The 20,561-nt window shown below is 36.4% G+C and overlaps 2 protein-coding genes across 4 annotated transcripts in view; one reads left to right on the plus strand and one right to left on the minus strand.

The window, feature by feature from the left end:
- myo15ab (myosin XVAb) overlaps positions 1 to 7,659 on the minus strand; it is a 40,820-nt gene extending 33,161 nt beyond the window's left edge. For 2 of the 3 annotated variants that reach the window (XM_042716949.1, XM_042716947.1), the window contains exons 1-2: positions 6,976 to 7,659; positions 111 to 6,719 (exon numbers count right to left, since the gene is read on the minus strand). In XM_042716949.1, the coding sequence (XP_042572883.1) occupies positions 111 to 6,683 (6,573 nt within the window). In that variant the 5' untranslated portion in view covers positions 6,684 to 6,719; positions 6,976 to 7,659. Of the gene's footprint in view, positions 1 to 110; positions 6,869 to 6,975 lie in introns of those variants that run through there. The other variant, XM_042716948.1, reaches the window with a different exon arrangement.
- Positions 7,660 to 10,532: 2,873 nt separating this feature from the next.
- On the plus strand, positions 10,533 to 16,388 carry syngr3b (synaptogyrin 3b). Its single transcript, XM_042716950.1, has 4 exons — positions 10,533 to 10,762; positions 12,338 to 12,572; positions 13,487 to 13,632; positions 15,776 to 16,388. Exons 1-4 carry the CDS (start codon positions 10,661 to 10,663, stop codon positions 15,992 to 15,994), a joined length of 702 nt encoding a protein of 233 aa, XP_042572884.1. The 5' UTR covers positions 10,533 to 10,660; the 3' UTR covers positions 15,995 to 16,388.
- Positions 16,389 to 20,561: the final 4,173 nt, after the last annotated feature.

Below are 20,561 nucleotides of genomic sequence, written 5' to 3' on the forward strand. Positions count from 1 at the left end.
TTAGTGTCTCTGGGGCAGGAAAAATACACTGAATTTATAACTTCTGTTATCATTTGTTAAATAAACAAGTCAACAATTAATGTTGGCTTTATGTCTTAAAAGCAATTTACCTTGTCATACCACTGTCCTTTTGGCTCCCCTTCACGATCTGGTACCCACTGCAGCTCTGTTTCCCCTGGCCTAAGACCAGCTGGTGGTGGGGTAAGAAATTCCATCATTTTCTCATCTCGGTACATAGACCATTTAATGAGGTTCTGTACTGTGTCATGAGGCAAGACTCTTTCTGCAGCCCAATGGTCCTCTGCAGTTTGCCCCTCTCTGCCATTCTGAGCCCAGTGATCTTCTGGACCTGGACCTTTTCGCTGTGGTGGAACTAGGGCGTAACGGCCATCTGGTCCAATAACCACCTGCCCAGAGGAGGTCAAATAGGTGGAGATCCCTGAAGGTAATTGATAAGAGGCTTTCTTCAGGTCAGCATTCTTTAGAGCATCCATTAAATGTGGCGAAGTGGGGACTTCAAATCCTTGAGCGAGGACTGATCCATCAGGTAATCTGTATGTGGCCTGGCGGAGATTTTGATTTAGAAGTGCCTGTGATAGATTTGGACTGGTTTTATATCTTCGAGGATCTGCTGAAATAATAGATCCATCTGGTAACTGGTATGTAGCCTTGCGAAGATTTTCATTCTGCAAGGCATTTGAGATGTTTGGACTCCTTGGTTTATACAAAGCTTGTGAAATAACAGATCCATCCGGAAGCCTATAGGAGACATTTTTCAAATCTTCATTTCTCAGTGCGGAAGAGAGAGTTGGGGTTGTAGGTTTATAACTTGCTTCAGCACTTATTATGGAACCATCAGGTAACCTGTAGGTAGCATTGCGAATATCCCGATTCTGAAGTGCGCTTGCCAAATTTGGAGACATAGGTTGATAAACTGGTCCAGTTATAACTGAGCCATCAGGTAAACGATAGCTGGCATTTCTCATTTGTTGGTTTTGAAGTGCCTGTGATAAATTTGGTGAAGTAGATGTGGGCTGCCCATAGTCCGTTGATATTAATGTGCCGTCTGGCAATCTGTAAGTTGCATTTCGAATGTTTTGGTTCTGCAGTGCACTGGCCAGATTTGGAGATGTTGGTTCCATTTGCTGATCAGCCATTATTATTGTCCCATCTGGCAGTCTATATGATGCCTTCCTAATGTGCTGATTCTGAAGTGCATGTGACAGGTTTGGTGAGGTTGGGTGTTGTTGTCCTGCTGTTATAAGAGTTCCATCTGGAAGTCTATAAGTTGCATTCCTCAGATTTGGATTCTGCAATGCACTGGACAGGTTTGGAGAAGAAGGTTGCTGTAAATGAGAGTCTGGGTATATTATCGTTCCATCTGGAAGTCTATAAGTTGCATTCCTCACATTTGGATTTTGTAAAGCACTGGACAGGTTTGGAGAAGAAGGTTGCTGTAAATGAGAGTCAGGGTATATTATTGATCCATCTGGAAGTCTATATGTTGCATTCCTCACATTTGGATTCTGTAAAGCCCTGGAAAGGTTCGGAGAAGAAGGTTGCTGTAAATGAGAGTCTGGGTATATTATCGATCCATCTGGAAGTCTATATGTTGCATTCCTCACATTTGGATTCTGTAAAGCCCTGGAAAGGTTCGGAGAAGAAGGTTGCTGTAAATGAGAGTCAGGGTATATTATTGATCCATCTGGAAGTCTATATGTTGCATTCCTCACATTTGGATTCTGTAAAGCCCTGGAAAGGTTTGGAGAAGAAGGTTGCTGTAAATGAGAGTCTGGGTATATTATCGATCCATCTGAAAGTCTATAAGAGGCATTTCTTATGTTTTGGTTCTGCAAAGCATTTGAGAGGTTTGGTGAGAAAGATTGTTGCTGTCGTGGGTCTACTATGGATCCAGCAGGAGGTCTATATGAAGCATTCTGGAGCTGAGGATTTCCAATTGCATCTGCAAGCATTGGAGAAGAGTGTACATTTGCTACCTGATTACCATATACTAATGACCCATCAGGCAAGCGATAAGTGGCACCACGGAGTTGGGGGTTGTGCAATGCATCAGACAGAAAAGGAGATTTCCTAGGATCTTGCCTATAACCTGGCACAGTTGTATAAGGGGAGACCATTCCCTGGACAGGTGCTTGGTATGATGCTTTACGAACATTTTGGTTCTGCAAAGCCGTTGAAAGAACTGGAGATCCCCTTGGACCATAGCCAGGGTGAACACGAGATCCCCTGCGACGTAAATGTGTTCTGTAAGAAGCATTGCGGACATTTGGATTTTGAAGAGCATTGGAAAGAATGGGGCCAGCACCTGGCTCTTCAATGTAATCATAGCCTGTCTCTACCTGAGTATAGGGTGAATGTGGCCCTTGAAGAGATGATCGGTATGAAGCATTGCGAAGCTGTGGATTGTGAATTGCACTGGAGAGCAAAGGTGATGCTGGCTGACCTGGAAATTGTTCAAATGCTTCCATTTGAGGAACATGCGGGTAAGAAATAGGTAGTTGTTCTGGGATCTCACCAAACTGAGCCACTTCAGGAACATAAGGTGAACCTGGTCTTTGCATGGGCAAAATGTAAGAAGCTTCTTGGAGCTGAGCATTTTGTAAGGCATTTGACAAAAGTGGAGATGCCATCTGTTCTGTATGCTGATCCAGTACAACCATTTCAGGATTATATGGTGAGGGTACTGGTTGCAATTGGGAGACATGCATAGCATTGCTTAGATTAGGGGGTTGCAGGGCAAGGGAGGGAACTGGTGAAGGTGGTTGACCAGGAACCCGTGGAACATTAATGATCTCAGGAGCATAAGGCGACATGGGCTGTTGGACGGGTGAAATATAGAATGCATTACTATCACTTTGGTTTTGGAGGGCACTTGTAAGCATTGGTGACTGAGGAACACCACTAATCTGATCAAATTCTACAGGGATTGGCTCTGCTCCGATACGCAAAGGAGATGCATATGAAGATTCATACATTGGAGGACCAGAAAGCACAGAAGTAGGCAGAGCCCTAGGGGAAGTGGGACGCATAGGTAATGGGGAGCCATGTTTAATGGATGGATGAGGAGATCCTGGTCTGGAGAGATGTCTCACAGAAGGGTGAGGTGATGGAGGGGGCATGTGTTTTTGAGAAAGTTGTGGTGAAGGGGGGATCATGCCAGGTGCACGCCTCAGGGACTGTCCTGCCATGAGTGGACGGCCACGACCAATGGGTCTCTGTGGGTTTCTCATTGGACCAGGTGTTCCTGGAAGATTAAAACGACTTTGTTCCCTTATGCCCATCCCAGTGTGTTGACCTGAGAGTTGTGGGGAGGCTGTGAAATCCTGTGGCATCATGGACCTGTTACTACGTATGGATGGTCTAAATGGCCGTACATTTTGTGTTGGAGTTCCAGAATGACCTCCTCGGCCAGGATATGGTTTCACAGCTCCCATGGGGATGTTTGGACGGCCCCTTCCTCGTAGTCGACCTCCAGGGGACCCAATAGGTGGAGAATTCTTCATAAGGCGAGTGGACCTGCGGGAAAGGGTAGGAGAGGGGGATCGACGTTGCAGTGGTGGTTGTTGGAAGTCTGGTTCCACAGTAAAACTTCTTCGAGAGGGAGTAGGTGATACTCTTTGAGGCATTAATGGAGACTGTGGTCTGTGAAGCTCCCTCTGCTGAACACTGGCCATGGTTTGCATACCCATCTGAGGGGAAGATGGAGGACTCATCCGCCTAAGTGGAGATGGGGAGGCTTGAAATTTCTTGGCACCAAATGGGCGATGAACTTGTGAGGGTGAGGAGGGTGGACTCGGTCTCCTAATTGAGGCACGAGGAGACTGTGGTGGGCTCCTCCTCCGAATAGATGCACGAGGTGAAGCTGGAGGACTGGTATAGAGAGATGGAGCTCGTGAGGGCAAACGGGCAGGCACTGGCTGGGGAGATGGTGGTGCCTCTCTAAAGGATGCTTGAGGCTGCAAGCGTCTAGGGACTGTTGGTGAAGCAGGTGGACCTTCTCTAAATGGAACCTGAGGCTGCAAACGTCTAGGGACTGCTGGTGAAGAGGGTGGCCCTTCTCTAAATGAAGCCTGAGGCTGTAAACGTCTAGAAAGTGTTGGAGAAACAGGTGGGCTCATTTTGCGTCCTATTGGAGATGGAGGGTGTTGAACATGACTTATTGGAGAGGACATACCTCTGGCTAGTCTTGGGGATGGAGGTGCTCCCATGCCTCCAATGCCACGCAGAGAGGGCTGTGGGGAAGGGCTTCTTCTCATAGAGAGTGGAGCAGCAGGATGCATGGATAGCTGCGGGGAGGGATGGGGGCTCGGTCTGCGTATAGGTATGGGGGAACGTCTAACTTCCATTATCGGCTCTCCAAAACTTGACATAGGTTCAATGGGTGCCATGGGTGACATAGGCTTATGCAGAGGGGAGGCCATCCCTGGTATAGACCTCCTGCTTGGTGTGGGAGATGGTGGAAATCCACCAAATTGAGCCATATGTGACATATGTTGATTGACAAATCCCTGGGGATTATTTGCTTGCTTAATTAGCATGGCTGTTGGTGTGGGCACTTGAGGCATTGTGGGATGAAACATTTCTTGAGGATGAACTGATTGCGAAAATCCATCATCCATTGAGGCTCCAGGTATATATGGATAATTTTCATATTGTATGTCTGACATTTCCTCATAATCATATTGTGGAGGCAAAGGAGGAAGCTCAACATCAATCCTTTCTTTACCAAAAAGCTTGACCTGGGGTCTTGGGAGTCTGAATTCCATGTCTCTGTGAAGGGGCATAGATTCCATCGAGAAATCTCCATAGTTCTCACCATACATTCCATAAGCTTCATCACCTTCCATAATATCTTGCATTGGATAACTATATAGATCATACATATCATAGGAAGATTGCAGATATGGGTCAACATCTGTTTCACTGTAATTAACCGGATAGTCCTGAAAATAAAGATCCTCATAAGCATCCCCATAAGCATCCATATATGGATCATCTGAAATTTCAACTTCATATGGGTCACTATAGAAGCCCTGAGGGTCATCATAATATCCATACTGAGTCTGGGCATATGGATTCATTTCATTCCCATACAGATCATAGCTGTTCCCCATTGGATACTGATTATCATCATAGTACTCCATGCCATCATCGAAATAAGGATCCAGTGGATACTGCTGACTATAGTAGCCCATTTCCTGTGGGTAATTGCCCATCTGCTCCTGACCTCCATAAGGATCACCATAGTCCATACCATCATCGTAATATTCACCCTCATCCTGAATGACTGCGTGTGGGTCATAGTATCCATCCTCCAACTCATAATAGCCTTGATCATGTGATTGCATGTCATAATAGTTATTTGGTTCATCATATTGAGTGTATTGCTGTGGAAATGAAGAATGTCCCTGAACATGGGCATACTGTTCAGTATACCTGTTAGAGTGCCTCTGGATTGACTGTCTTTGGAATGCTCCCCTATCCATCCTGCTCTGGTTATTATAATCATATCCTCCAGTGTCATGTTCATATCCATAATTGTGATAACCTGGAGGAGCTCGGATGCTAGCTTGGCGACTGCCAGCAGGAAATGGATATTTTTTGTTGTTTTTCCGGCCCCAGGCATCATTGTCCCTTCCACTCTGACGCCCCTTAATGGAGAGGAACCTCTTGGTCAGCCAGTTTGTTGCCCCAGCAATCTTACCTAATAATTGCCCCCTATATTTAAAACCAGTCCCATCCCCTGAATTCTTTTTTCCAAAAAGCCCTTTAAAAAATCCTGGCTTCTTCTCCGCTTGTTTTGAATTTCCACCTAATTTGAGAAGCATATAGGTTGGCTTTGGTCCTGACTGCTCTTTTTTTTCCTTCTCTTTTTTCTTTTTCTTGCTGTTTTTGAAACGCATCATGAACTTTGGAGCATTTCTCAAGAGAGATTTTCTCCTTTTTTTCCTAAGCAAGCGATTCTTCCTTTTGCCAAGTCCAAGAAACAGCTTGGAAGTGCTCTTAAGGCGCTTCTTTGAGCTCTTCCTCTTCTTAAATCCAGAGAACCTCATAAAGAGTTTTGAGGTGTTTTTGAGTCCTCTTTTCTTTTTTTCTTCAGGTGGCGGCTCAGGTGGAGGCTCTTCCTTCTTTTTTGCTTTCTTCTTCTTTCCATCTTCCTCAGCTTTAGATTTATGATGATCTTTTGATTTCTTCTTTGCTTTCTTATCCTCCTCTTCACTTTCCTCCTCATCTTCATCGTCCTCATCTTCATCATCCTCATCTTCATCAGAATCAGGCTGTCTAGATTTGGACTTACCCTTTGCAGCTTTACCTTTAGCATCTTTTCCACCACGCTTTCTCTTGTCTCCATCTGACTCTTCATCCTCATCCTCATCGCTCAAGTCTTCATCCATCAACTCAGCATCTGAATCCTCCTCAGATTCAATAACCTCTTTCTTTCCCTTCCCTTTATCCTTTCCCTTCTTACCATCATCTTTTCCTTTACTTTTGGGTGGCTCTTCTTTTCCTTTCTTTTTATCATCCTTTCCTGCCTTTTTGTCATCTTTCCCACCCTTCTTGTCGTCTTTTCCTTTCTTTTCTTCTTCCTTTGGTTTACTTTTTTCTGGCTCCGGTTTTCCTCCTTTCTTGGCTACTGCTTTTAAATCTTTTTTGCCTGGCATTTTATCCTTCTAAAACCATGCTAGTCTACTGCCTTTCTGTCAAAAGACAAATAAAAATATAATTAAACAGAATCTCAATGAACACACACACAAAAAAGAAACAATTTAAGAACAGAATTGCTTTTTAGAAATTACATTATACTGTTATAAGTTATACTACTACAATTTTTTTTTTTTTACAAAACCAACATTATTGTATTCTAAATCTTAATAAACACTTAAAAAAAATATATATATATATTTTTTTTCAAATTCTGCATACTTAATAATGATTGAGAAAAAATAGTCTTACCTTTAGGTGAGTCTCTTCTCAGTACTGTCATGGATGAATTCTACACAGAGAGCATATAAATCTCTGTTCACATGGTTCCACAGGCCACACCAGATGTGGTCTAGAAGAAGGGTCTCTCTTGCAGATGTTCTTAGATAGAGATCCTTTGTTGAGGTGCCTCTATGTGTTTCTATTACCTTACACTCACCCACACACTCCTCTTTTCTTCTTCTGTTGATCATCAAGATAGAGAATCAAACCTACCTGTACTTCTCAGCAAAAGAACCAACAGAAACCAACGGATAATTCCAACACATGCAGTCATCAACTATGATATGCCATCCATGACTCAGACAAGGGCAGTGTGTCTGTGTAAGTGAGAGGATGTGTGTCAGGTTTTTAGTTCTGTTGCAGCACTGTAGAAGGAACCTTAATTTGTCAGCTCTACTTGCCTTAGTGTAACTTAAGCTTGGGTCTCATTCCAGCATAAATAATGTAAGCACAGAGGCCTGTTACTACACAAGCTTGCACACACACACACACACACACACACACACACACACACACACACACACACACACACACACAAATCTATGGTGGTGGATGCTTAAATGAACGCAAGTGTACACTTCCTCAATATTTGAAGAAAATAGCACAAACTGGATACATTTGTAATCTAAATTTACCTCTAATAATGGTTAAGTACACAATGACTTTGAATTGTAAACAATATATATATATATATATATATATATATATATATATATATATACCATTTAAACACACACACAGTTTATTCTGTCAAAGTCAAAATATATATAGAGGTGCCTAAGATTTACTTTCGACCCACAGAATAATTGACCAGATCCTCATACATTGTCAAAATTGCAATACTTAGTCCTCATTTGAAGTTAATTTACTTTCAGTCTTATATACAGCTTGTTGTGCATTGAAAAGTAATGACTCGTTGATTTATAGGTTACTAATTAGCAGTAGCTGAATATTTCATACATGATCACTAACAATCAAAGTGTCACTGGAGCACTCACACAGGAGTAATTACAAATATTGACGTAAGGTTGTAACCATAGAAGTGACCAGGTCAGTGCCAGGAACTGGTGTTACCTGGCATCTAAGAACTACTTAAAAACTGGAGTCCTCACTGACACTCTAATTTCAGTAATTAAAAATGTAGTGGCTTCGTCCCCAATTGGAGTAAGTGCACAGGTGAATAATGATAATTGTCTTAAATAAGGATATGGGTATTTATGTGGGTGTGTGTACAATGAAGACCAAACCGTTAGGTCCCTTTGCTGACCCACTGACACCTATGAGACAGACAAACAGACAGACAGACAGACAGACAGACAGACAGACAGAGAGAGAAAGAGAGAGAGAGAGAGTTAAAGGTTAATGCAAGAATTGTGTTAACTCCATGATCATTCAGAAATTCTTAAAAGTAGATATGTTAAGGCATTAAAAAATAAAATAAAATTACAATTGCAACTTCATAACTATCAAGAAGTATCATTATGAATTGAATGATAAGGAAACATACTGAACTGTGTAGTGAGCATATCAAATCAATGTAAGTTAATACTAAAATCCTGAGAGATTATTAAATATATGCTAGTGCAGTCTACACTGACTGAACTGACTTCATACATTCATTAAAAATCACGCCTGACACCAGTTAGTTAAAAGTCAATGCAAAAAGATCCACAATACAAAATGACTCAGAAAATTAAAGTTGGTTCTAAGGAATCCAATGAATGCAATGTAAAACATTTCATACATTTAGAAGTCACTTAGTGGTTTAAAAAAATGAGTAATCCTTCAGCTGTAAAATTAAAATGTTTTTCAGAATGTTATACTGCCACCATATGGAGTATTACGGTATATGCGCAGAAAGAAATAATGTGTCACAAACCACAATCATTTGTTACTCTTATATTTAAGATTATAGTATATTTTAATTAATCAATGAATGTAGAGTTGCTTGCTCAGGCTACAAACATCTCAACTGCAAACACCAAACCTTCCATCATAAGCAAATAGTTTTCATAGGCAAATTACAATATATATATATACTGTATATATATATATATATATATATATATATATATATAATATACATTAACAACCATGCGTCTATCTACCCTCTGAACTATTCTCGTTTGACCTGTACGTTCGTGGGGATGCTGAAGCCTATTCAAGCATTAAATCTATTTTTTTTCTATACTATTCTATTTTATGTGATCCATACTGCTGATCTATACTGAGAATTATGAATATGTAAAAATGACTAATGACTGTGCACAATTAAATTGACATAAGGATGTTATTGAAATTCATAATTTATTTAGGCTATTATTATTATAGATATCAGTCTATAGCTGGATAAAAGTCATACCCTGCAGGTGAAAAAAATGAAAGATAAAGTGATCTTATCTAGACTGTTAACTGTTGGGCAAAGGCTTTTCTATTTTTAGAAACTGACTTTTTATATTTATAAAATATTTTCTATTAAATGTTAAATTTGCTTTATGAAAACAAGTTCACTAAAAAGTAATCTGCAGAAACGATAGCTTTATAAGGCGTCAAGCCTGTTATTGCAAATTTGACCAAACCTCATCTGTGTTAGGCAGCGGGGTGACAAATCAGAAACAATTATGCAGTACAAAGCATAAAATGCATAAAAATGAAAGTAAGATCAATGAAATGGCATAGTTTCCCTAGACTAATCATAGTTTACCAATGGTATGTCAACTGTTGACAATGCTGTTTAACTGTTATAACACGCCAAAAAAAAAAAAAAAAAAAAAAAAAAAAAAAAAAACTTTTACGCTTACTACAATAAAACCGTGGTTAATTTTCATTGAGGGTGATGTACTAGTCAACTACTTTGACACATACAATGCGAGAGCCACTCAGTACTGCACACATTCTTGAGTGCTTTTCAAGTTGTCATTACAGTAACTCAGGAAGATACTGGATGACATCAGAAGATTTAGACCCAGTCTGTGTCTTCTACCCGTGCTGCTGCTTCAGTTGTTTTGTTGCCTACGGCGGTTACAGGAGAGCATACCATTCACAGAAATAGGCTAGAGATGACATCGAATCCCACTTCGTTTATACAGAAGCTCGCATGCTGTATGCGAACTGCTGAGTTAAAAACAAAGTTTGAGAGCCATATTTGTTACTTGGTAAATGTGGTTATAAAACGCTGACTGTTGTTGCCATCTACTGGCGTAGGAAACAGACACTCATTGCAGGGTTGCCAGGTTTTCACAACAAAACCGGCTAACGTTACTCAATTGCTACTCAAACCTAGCCCAAAATTATTGTTTCGAGGGGTTAAATAAGCGTTTTTGGCGGGGTTCCCCTGGTAAAATTCGCATTTCAGGGGCTAAATATCACGTTTTTGGGGTCGCTTCGTGGACATGAACAGTGTTTACATAGCCCAGTCAGTTTCGCGGGTAAAACCGCGGACTTGGCAACACTGGAACACTGACCGAGTCAATGAACCTGCTTTCGTGAACTCAAATGATTCAAAAGATTCGAGTCACTGAGATTAATCACAGGCGCGCGCTCGACTCTGGGTGTGCACGACAGGGCAGGCGCACGTGCACGCCCTCAGCTCTCCTCTCCTCTTCCGCAGAGTATCGCACACAGCAGAAGCAGCAGCAGCAGCGCCTCTGGGAGGATGGATGAAGCGGGCTCGTTTGGAGCGGGCCGAGCCGGTTCGGCCTTTGATCTGATTGCGTTCATCAAACAACCACAGACAGTCCTTAGAGTCTTGGCATGGGTAAGAACAGCAGTCTTCTATGAAATATGACTGACAGAATGATGTATTGCCATTACTGTTTCCCTTTTAACGGTTAAGCGATTATTTTAACAACGGTGATTTTCCACCACACGTTTTATTTTTATTTATTTTTGTATATTTTCATTGCTTAGCATTTCATTGTAATCATTTAATGTAATGATTGGGTGTTATAGGATGCTGTCTTCTTTAGGTGGACGCACGTCAGATGTTGCTGTGGTAGCGCAGATTTAAAACTGCTGTAGTGCCACTGGTTGCAATGTTTGGGTCATTCTTAAAATATGGTGATGAATACATGACTTAAATAATAATAATAATAATAGATATTTAATTAACATTGACACACTTGGCATGGCTTATTTAATAAACACTTGGTTTATTTGCATGCCATTGGTGTATAATATATTGATTTTAGTCTGATCAGTAGTACTTTTTGCGGATGTGTCTGTTGTTGTCGTCACTGGTGTTACAACCCTTGCTTCATTTGTGCATTACAATAAAAATAAATAAATTAAAAATTAAAACTTAAATGTCATAAAGTCAGCATTATAATGAGAAAAGACCATTTGGAACACCAAGTGGAAACAAAAAAAATATATCCTAAAAAAATATACTATTTTTTAAAAACAAAATAAACAAAAATAAAAACAAAATACCAATCTGAAATATTCAAAAATAATATTCTTTTACAGTAGGATAATAACAATACTGTACTGTTTTAAAACTTTCAAAGCCGATGGTCTTTCTCAGAAATGACAAAGTGAGCTTGAACTATAAATGAACTTACGGTATTAACTTCACGGATGATTGATATGTTCATAAATGCACACCAATTACCAGATCTGTGGCTAAGGGCGATGGAAATTTGTGTTTTGACTTTTAAAAAACCTCCAAACACTTTAAAATGTTTTGTACTTAACTGATTTATTCAAGGTATATTATTTTATGACTGACGTCAACCTGAGTACATTACGTCACGCCAACAAAAGAGGGTCAGATGTAGAGCTTTGAGGCATGTTTAGAGGCACGTCTTCCTTTAACACAATGTTTTATCTAGTCAGCCATTAACAAAAGCAGCTGTAACTGTTTCTATGACGACTGTGTGATGTGATGTATGCGTCAGTTTATGGGGTTTCATTGTTAAAAATAGCACATGGCACCACAATAACTAAGCATTGCTACTGATTTTCTCTTACTGTTACTCAAGGAAACACTACACTACACAATATGTGCACTTTTTTGGTGATCTCTTGTCTGTTTGAGTGGGTGTGGACCGTGTGGTTGTGCTTGATCTGTTGCATAAGTGTGAATTAGCCACATTTTCTCCCTAAGGTGTAAATAAAATTCTTTCCTGGTAAATGCATAACTGGGCATCAGCAAAACAATGATGTGTCACTTCCATTTAGCATGCATGAAATAAGAAAAGAAAAGCTTCACTTAGACGCCTTCTGAGCATGCAAATAATTTAAGGGGTTTTATTAATTTAACACCGACCAGGGATGAAGTTTATATGCTTATTGCTGTGACTCATGTGTTTTTTTCACTGAATCTCTCCAGATCTTCTCCATGGTGGTCTTTGCTTCTATAATAAATGAGGGCTATGTGAATATGGGCAGTGAGCGCCTGCACTGTGTCTTTAATAAGAACGCAGACGCCTGTAACTACGGCATCACTATAGGAATTGTGGCTTTCTTAGCCTGCGTCTTCTTCCTGGCCATGGACGTCTACTTCCCCCAGATCAGCAGTGTTAAAAATAGAAAGAGAGCAGTGCTGTTGGAGATGGTGTGTTCAGGTAAAAATATTCAACCATTGTTATTTTGTGAATGATGATAATTAGTTTATTCTGATGCAGTCACAATGACATCCAGTCAGTGATTTTCATTTACATGTGCATTCCATTCAAAAGTTAATCTGAAAATTTTTTTTTTTCATTTTATTTATTTAATTATATATATTTTTATTACATTTTTACAAAGGGCTGTCATGGCAATTATAAACTGACTGGGAAGATGCATTTTTTCAGTGTTATTGTAGTATAATTGAGATACTATAATAGTTTTTGTTAATATTTTAAATTAGTATTTATTCTTATATTTTCCATTTTCGTTTTAATTTTAGTTACATTTTCAGTAACTCATTTCATTTTATTAGATTTATTTTTATGTCTACATAGTTTTTTATTATTACAATTTAATTAAATATAAAAAAATCAAAGTACATCAATGGCTTCAAAAAAAAAATGAGAAATGCTGCCTTGGCAAAAAACTTAATAACTGACTTAAAAAAAAAATATATATATATTTTATTTGATTGCAGTCAGCCTTTATTTTAATAATAATGAAGTAATAATTGTTCAACAAATATGTTACGAATATGCTATATAAGATTTTAGCTTTAGTATATAGTATAGTATATATATTTAATGTTAGTTTAGTATAAAAGGTTTTAGTTTTAGTTAACTATAACAATTCTGATTTGTTCTATAGACCCAATCGCTGAAATTGTCAATATGTTTGTATGATAATAAAATGTAGTGTACTTGGAAAAAATAAACCAATAATATATATATATATATATATATATATATATATATTATATATATATATATATATATATACAGTATATATATATATATATATATATATATATATTTATATATATATATATATTTTTTATTTTACAAATTTTCCAATCTCCTCTCTTTAGGATTCTGGACGTTCCTTTGGTTTGTAGGATTCTGCTTTTTGGCGAATCAGTGGAGTCATACTTCCCCTAAGGAGCTGCCGCTGGAGCAGGCGTCAGACGCAGCACGAGCAGCTATCGCCTTTTCTTTCTTCTCCATCCTTACCTGGGTAAGACAGTCCATCTTATACATACAGTACACCATCACAGTTACTTTCATATTTGACCGCCAGCATTGGTGTTTGTGCTTCAGGCTTATCTATGTCTGCTAGCAGTGCACAGGGTTAAGAACACTGCCTTTATGGAGGATAAACAGAGGCTTTTATAATAAACATTATAAATCTCTTTTAGTTTAGAAGCACAAGAACAATGTGTCATAAATGTTGATAAAACAAGTATTTCTAAAGATTTTATATAATTGGATATTTGTTATTGCTGGTTATTATGAAGCCTAGCTTTATAGATATTAACCTACTGTAAACTATATATGTATACATATACTATATTCTATCTGCCATCACAATTAACCAGCCAATATTTTAAGATTTTCTCAAATAATAACTGTGCCCAATTTGCCAATTGTTAGAAGTGGTCAATGTTAAAAAGTGATTTTAAGTAATATAGCATAAATTAAGTGTTAATTTTTGATAGAATTTGCTTTCAATAATTTTTTATTTTTTTATTTAAATATACACTACTGTTTAAAATGTTGAGGTCAGCAAGAGTTTATTACAGTTTCCACAAAATATTAAGCAGCACAATGATTTTTGAAGGGTCATGTGACACTGCAGACTGGAGTAATGCTAAATAAAAGACAATGATTTTTTTTTTCACAACTATACTGTCAATTTAACAACTTTTATTGTATTTTTTATCCAATAAATGTGAGCATAAGATACTTTAAAAAAAAAAAAACGTCTGTAGTTTTTTGACAAAATAATTTTGGCAGCTGTGGTTGCCAGAATACTTTTGTAAAAAATACAGAAAAAATCTGGTAAACACAATTACGGCCAAAAACTGTAAATTTTACAGTATAAAACTGTTATTTACAAACAAGAAAATTTAATGTAAACCAGTAAATTCAACAACGCACACTGCTATTAAAATCTGTCTTTGTACCTTTAACATACTGACAACCACCATAATAATGCAGGTGGTAAAAGAGGAAAGCCACATGAAGAATCGAAGTTCATCACAATCAGCTTCGCCACAAGCAGAAGTTTATATTATATATATAGAAGGTGCAAAAGTCATTCTGTGCAAACACAAAAACACCATCATGGTGACACACGATACTTTAAACAATTCAATAAACTTTCATTAAACAGCAGAAGATTGTAACATAAAGCCCAAATGTACAACTGATAACAAAAAATCAAAAATTTTAAAAACTTGATTATTTAAACAAAATACTTTCAAATGGTGGAGCGCGTCACACAGGGAATTCTGGGGAATATCAGTTTTACAGTTTTTTGACTGTAAATTATACATTTATTTGTTCTTTTTTATTTCTAAAAACTGTAAATTAAATCACATTTTACTGTAAAATTACATGAAAATGTCTGGTTAGATCTTTTACAGTTTTGTTTTCCCTGTATATAGTACAGGAACTTACTGTTAAACTATTAACACTTTTTTTTTGTAGCGTTTTTACAAAATTGTTACAGTTAAAAATGTTTGAACAATAGTGTAAATCTATACTGTCAATTTAACAACTTTTATTGTATTTTTTATCCAATAAATGTGAGCATAAGATACTTTTTCAAAAACATTAAAAAATCTTACTGACCCCAAAATTTTGAACAATAGTGTAAATGTGCACTCAGAAATACTATATCATCTACTTAACACATTATGATTGCTATAAAGCTGAAAGAATGCAAAAAATATTTTGCATTAACCCCTTAACTGTCACCGTCCCACCTGTGGGACGCTTGTAAGTGTGTTTTTTTTTATTGAAAGCAATATATATTTAGTCAGAGTAGATGATGTAATTTTCAATTTATACTTTACAAAAACTCCATAAAAACATGTCCTGGGTAAAAATAGACACCAGACGCAAACACAGGCATTCACATAACATTACATATATTGCGTACTCTGATTAGAGTCACTTTTTCCGTCACAATTATAAGAATGAACTTATACTTCTAGATCAAGTAGAGTCAAAAATATTCTTCTTGTGTGTTTACACTGAAACTTGGTTAACTCAAGCATTCCAACAAACTCTTGCTGATACTTCACAAGCATGACTGTCTTTCTCACTAACATGCTAATCAGACTAATATGCATAATCCTGGTTATCCTGACTAGGCGGGCCTTACGGTGTGCGCCGTTCAGAGGTTCCTGCTCGGTACTGACATGACACTGTTCACCACCGAGCACATGTCTGCCCATCCGCCCAAGCAGCCGTACCCCTCCAATGACGTCATCGGTCAGACCACCATCCCCGTCAATGCTTACCAGAGTCCGCCGCTCATCGAAACCGTGGAGACCTGCCCCCCTGGATACAAGATCCCGCCTGCATTTTAATCCACAACCAATCAGAAGGCAAGGAATATAGCAGCGCTAAAGGACAGAATATAGACTGCCGTCAATGTTAGCTAAATGTATCGTATCATATCACGTTTTAGTAATGAGGTGGTGAGGGGATGATGCTCTCCTTCTGTAGTCTGCACTATAATACAGTCTGATAATGTATAGTCTCACTTTAACCTGAGCAAAGATGGATGTTTTGGGTTGATTGTGATTGCCTACCCAAATGTTTTACATTCGGCTACAAATAATTGTCAAAATCACCATGCACTATTTATTTAGTAATTATTGTTTAATTAAATAAATGAAAAAATAATTAAAGGTGCACTAAGTACTGGCTCTTGCATTATTTAAAATAAACAGTTTTTGCTTACTAAATAAATCACAAAATTTAATATAACAACAATAATTCTAATAAATAAAAAAAATGTCTAATCAAAATGACTGTTTTTTGATGACTGTTTTTTTTTTTTTTTTTTTGCCAGTTTCATTAATTAAAATCAATTTAAAAAATATATAAATCTTACATGAAAAGCTTAAACTTGAAAAACTAAAACTTAAAAAAACAGGAGTTTTAGACCACTAATATGAGTGGAGTCATATTTCATATCTAAAATTTACAACATATTTTACAAAAGTACTATTCGTTTCTTTCAGGGTAAAACCTTTTACCAATTTGCAAAAGTTACTTGGTGCACTTTTAAGTATAACAAAAGGATTTATTATTATTATTTATTATTTTTGTGTTTCTGATTATCAAATGATGTCTTGGCACAGCTGATTGACAGAAGTACCAAACGATACATCAGTCAACATCTAGTGCAGTTAAATCAGTTCTGTCCACGTAATTTGTATCAAAATCTGTTTTTCGTTGAGAGAGAATTAGCAAATGTGTTTATAAGTACTTACAGTACGCCACTATTAAGAGAGAGAAATAATGAGAAATGGTGAAGAGATTGAGCAAATGAGTGTGTGTGTGTTTGCTGATGGACTCTAGTAGCAGTCAGAGACATTCCGGATGAGATAACCGAGATTACTGGAACAGATTGTTTACTTTAACAAGCATACTTGTGCATATGTGTGTGTGTGTGAGTGTGGGTGGGAATGCGTGTGCTTGCTCTACTTCCATCTAATTGCATGATATGGTAAAATGCCACAAATGCCCACTGAAGCAGAGATGTAATTGTTATATTTTGTTAATGGAAGAAGTTACAGTGGTTATTAAAGTCTTTAAGATGACATATACAGTACCATGAGGTCCTGAATAAAGATGATTCAGTACAGTGAAGCAGACCACTGGATGATGCCATTTCCTGTGTTGGGATTCCAAAATGACAAAACTCTATTCTACAGAAAAAATATAATAACAGCATGCAGTTTTGGAATAACATGATGGTGAGTAAATAAGACAGAATTTTCATTTTTGGGTGAACTGTCACTTTAATAATTCCGAGAGAAGGTGAAAAACTGCCGTTATATAACAATAAAATTGTTGTTGGAATAAAGTGCTGTTATATAACAATAAAATTCTTTCATATATATATATATATATATATATATATATATATATATATATATATATATATATATATATATATATATATCACAAATTGAAATAAAGCTGAAAGAAGATAGCAATATTACATGAAAAACTTTTAATTTGATGTAATTTTAAGAACTAAAATCACAAACTATAACTGAAATGCAAATAAATGAATGCTATATTATATAGAAATATAAAATGAATGAAAATAACAAAAGTCAATCAAAATTACTTAAATAAAAACTGAAAATATAAAAATAAAAACTAATTAAAAATATGAATAAATACTAATAATAATATTCATTATAAAAATAATATAGTTTTGGTTAAAACTGAAATCTTAAAAGCTAAAATAAAAATGATACTAAAATAACAGTTTTTGTTACAAAAGATAAAATAATAATACAAACATTGCCCATTTTTGATAATACAATGTTTGGTGAAGCCTTTGCTGTGTATGAGTGAAAAAAAAAAAAATCTCTGAGACAATACTTTAGGTTTAAGCATCAAAAGACGGCTTTCCTCTTAAATCATTTCAATCAATCCAGTTTAATAAGCAGACTTTCATGTTTCCATAAACCTAAATGCCATAAAAAGCCCTTGAAAAGAAATCTGAAGCTATAAAACGTTTACAGGTATGTAGCTATTCTTGAATTTGCAACTAGATTTATAATACAGTGTGTCCCTTATGGTAGTGTGCTTTATTATGCCATACGAAAAAACAACAAAAATTAGGGCAAGATACAGTTGGGTTGATATACATGCTATTATTACCAGGTCAACACACAGAAGCTTTCTGGTGCGGTCCTTGTTTATCATTTCAAATACATTGGGATATATTACAAGGTACAGTATTGTTTGTGTTTCAAAAACCAATATGAATAAGCTGGATGACAAAAACCTATATAAAATATAAAAATGTCATGTTCTTCAGACAAAGAGATATTAATATGTTTAATAAACTATTAATTAACATAAAATTCACAGCATGCCAATAGCAAAGTTTCAAACGTCAACCATTTATTCAACCCTGTTATTAAGGTCCCAAAAAAATAAAATAAAAGATTTATGCAAAACGTCTCCTTTCACTGACACATAATTTTATTATTAATATATATATATATATATATATATATATATATATATATATATTATATATATATATATATATATATATATAATATATATATTATTCCTTTTATTACTGAAGTTATTTCAAGCCCTATTTTGTACCCTATTATTGGAAAGTATTGGCATTTGGCCCTGTTTACACACTGATCTGTCTCTTAAAGTTTCACACATAGTGGCAATGGATTACAGTCTACAGGAAACACAGCATTGGCAGCAAATAGAAATCTTTTAAGTAGTTAACAGTCTCTAACCGTTTAATGTCCATAGTTTTTCAACAAAATGTATCTTGATACTCAATGGATGCTCTCGTCTGTAGATGCACCCAAAAGCATCACGAAGCAGTCAAACAGCATTCTGGATCTCACACTGCATACATGACACATATCCTGACCTCAATACAGCAATACTCATTTATATTTAGCAGCCCTTGGTTTTCCCAAATTCCTCCATTACACTCTAGTTAATTGTTAAATACATTTTTTTAAAGATATGCCAGGCATAATAATGCCAATACATAATAATGTGTATTAGCATGAGTTTGAGAATGTGTAAACTGCAATCAATCAATCAATCAATCAATCAATCAATCAATCAATCAATCAATCAATCACTATCTTTACAGTGCTTGAAAACACTCTAAACACATTTAAATCTTTTTTTTTCATTGTTTTTTGTTCATCATTACTCCAGTCTTCAGTGTCACATGATTCTCCAAAAATCATTCTAATATGCTGATTTGCTGCACGAAAAACTTGATACAGTTTTTTTCGGGATTTCTTAATGTTAAATGGGAAATTTATCAATCTTAGTGTTAAAAGTGTCCTTAATCTGAGGTTATTAACCCAGGTACTAAACAAGCGTCATGTTGTTGTAAATACTGCAACACTGACAAACAAGCGTCATGTTGTTGTAAATACTGCAACACTGACAAGAAAGGAAATAATGATAATGCTATTCAAAACTTTGCCTAAATGTAAATGTTCTTGGGCTAATTATTACTGAATTCATCCCTTGATGGTCCAAAACACCAATGTTGTCAAACCAAAATAAGTGTTAGTATTCATGCTAGCTCATTTCTTTGGAAATCTCTATGCTTGTGGCATGGAATAAATACATAAATAAATATCCTGATTGAAAGTTTGAAGCATCTCAGTGAAATACAGTTCAAAAGAAAGAACACTTAAAATTTATATAAAGACGTGTTTACAGTAATGCTCTTACAATGAAAGTCAAAAGGAAAATATTTCAGAGGGTTTAAAGAAAAAGTTATTTCTGTACAAGATGAATTTCTGGTCGCTACCTACTGGTATCTTTGCACGTGTTATTAATTATTATATTTAACTACATTACAAGATAAATTAACGTCTTTTAAATATGTATTTATTTGTCAATTTACATCTTTATTTTGAATGAATAAATGATTGATTTATTGATTTTGCTTTAAAGCGGCACTCCAAGTCCTCCACAGACTGTAAAATTGGAGCACATTTTACAAGAAAATACTATTTAAATGTTATTATATTTCAGTTTCAGTGTAGAAACTATAAATTGGATTATAACTTTGCATAGACAGAGTTATTAGGAAATGTTATTACACTAGTGTCATGTCGACACAATGCTAAACTCTTGACTATAGTTTCAAAACAGTGTCTTTGTTATCCTGCTGCAATGCTTTTCCGCATAGACTTTCACTGCATCACTGTACACACAAACTGAGGAACAAATCAAAATGATTTTCTGAATTGAAGTGCCCCTATTATGGGTAATGAAAGGTTCATATTTTAGTTTTGGGAGTCCCCAACAACAGGTTGACATGCATGCAAGGTCAAAAAACACTTTCATTGTCTTTTAATATGCATTTATTTTTCCCTTACCTGCTCAACGACTCCC

The sequence above is a fragment of the Cyprinus carpio genome, chromosome B1 (assembly GCF_018340385.1).
Source record: "Cyprinus carpio isolate SPL01 chromosome B1, ASM1834038v1, whole genome shotgun sequence".
Classification (NCBI taxonomy): domain Eukaryota; kingdom Metazoa; phylum Chordata; class Actinopteri; order Cypriniformes; family Cyprinidae; genus Cyprinus; species Cyprinus carpio.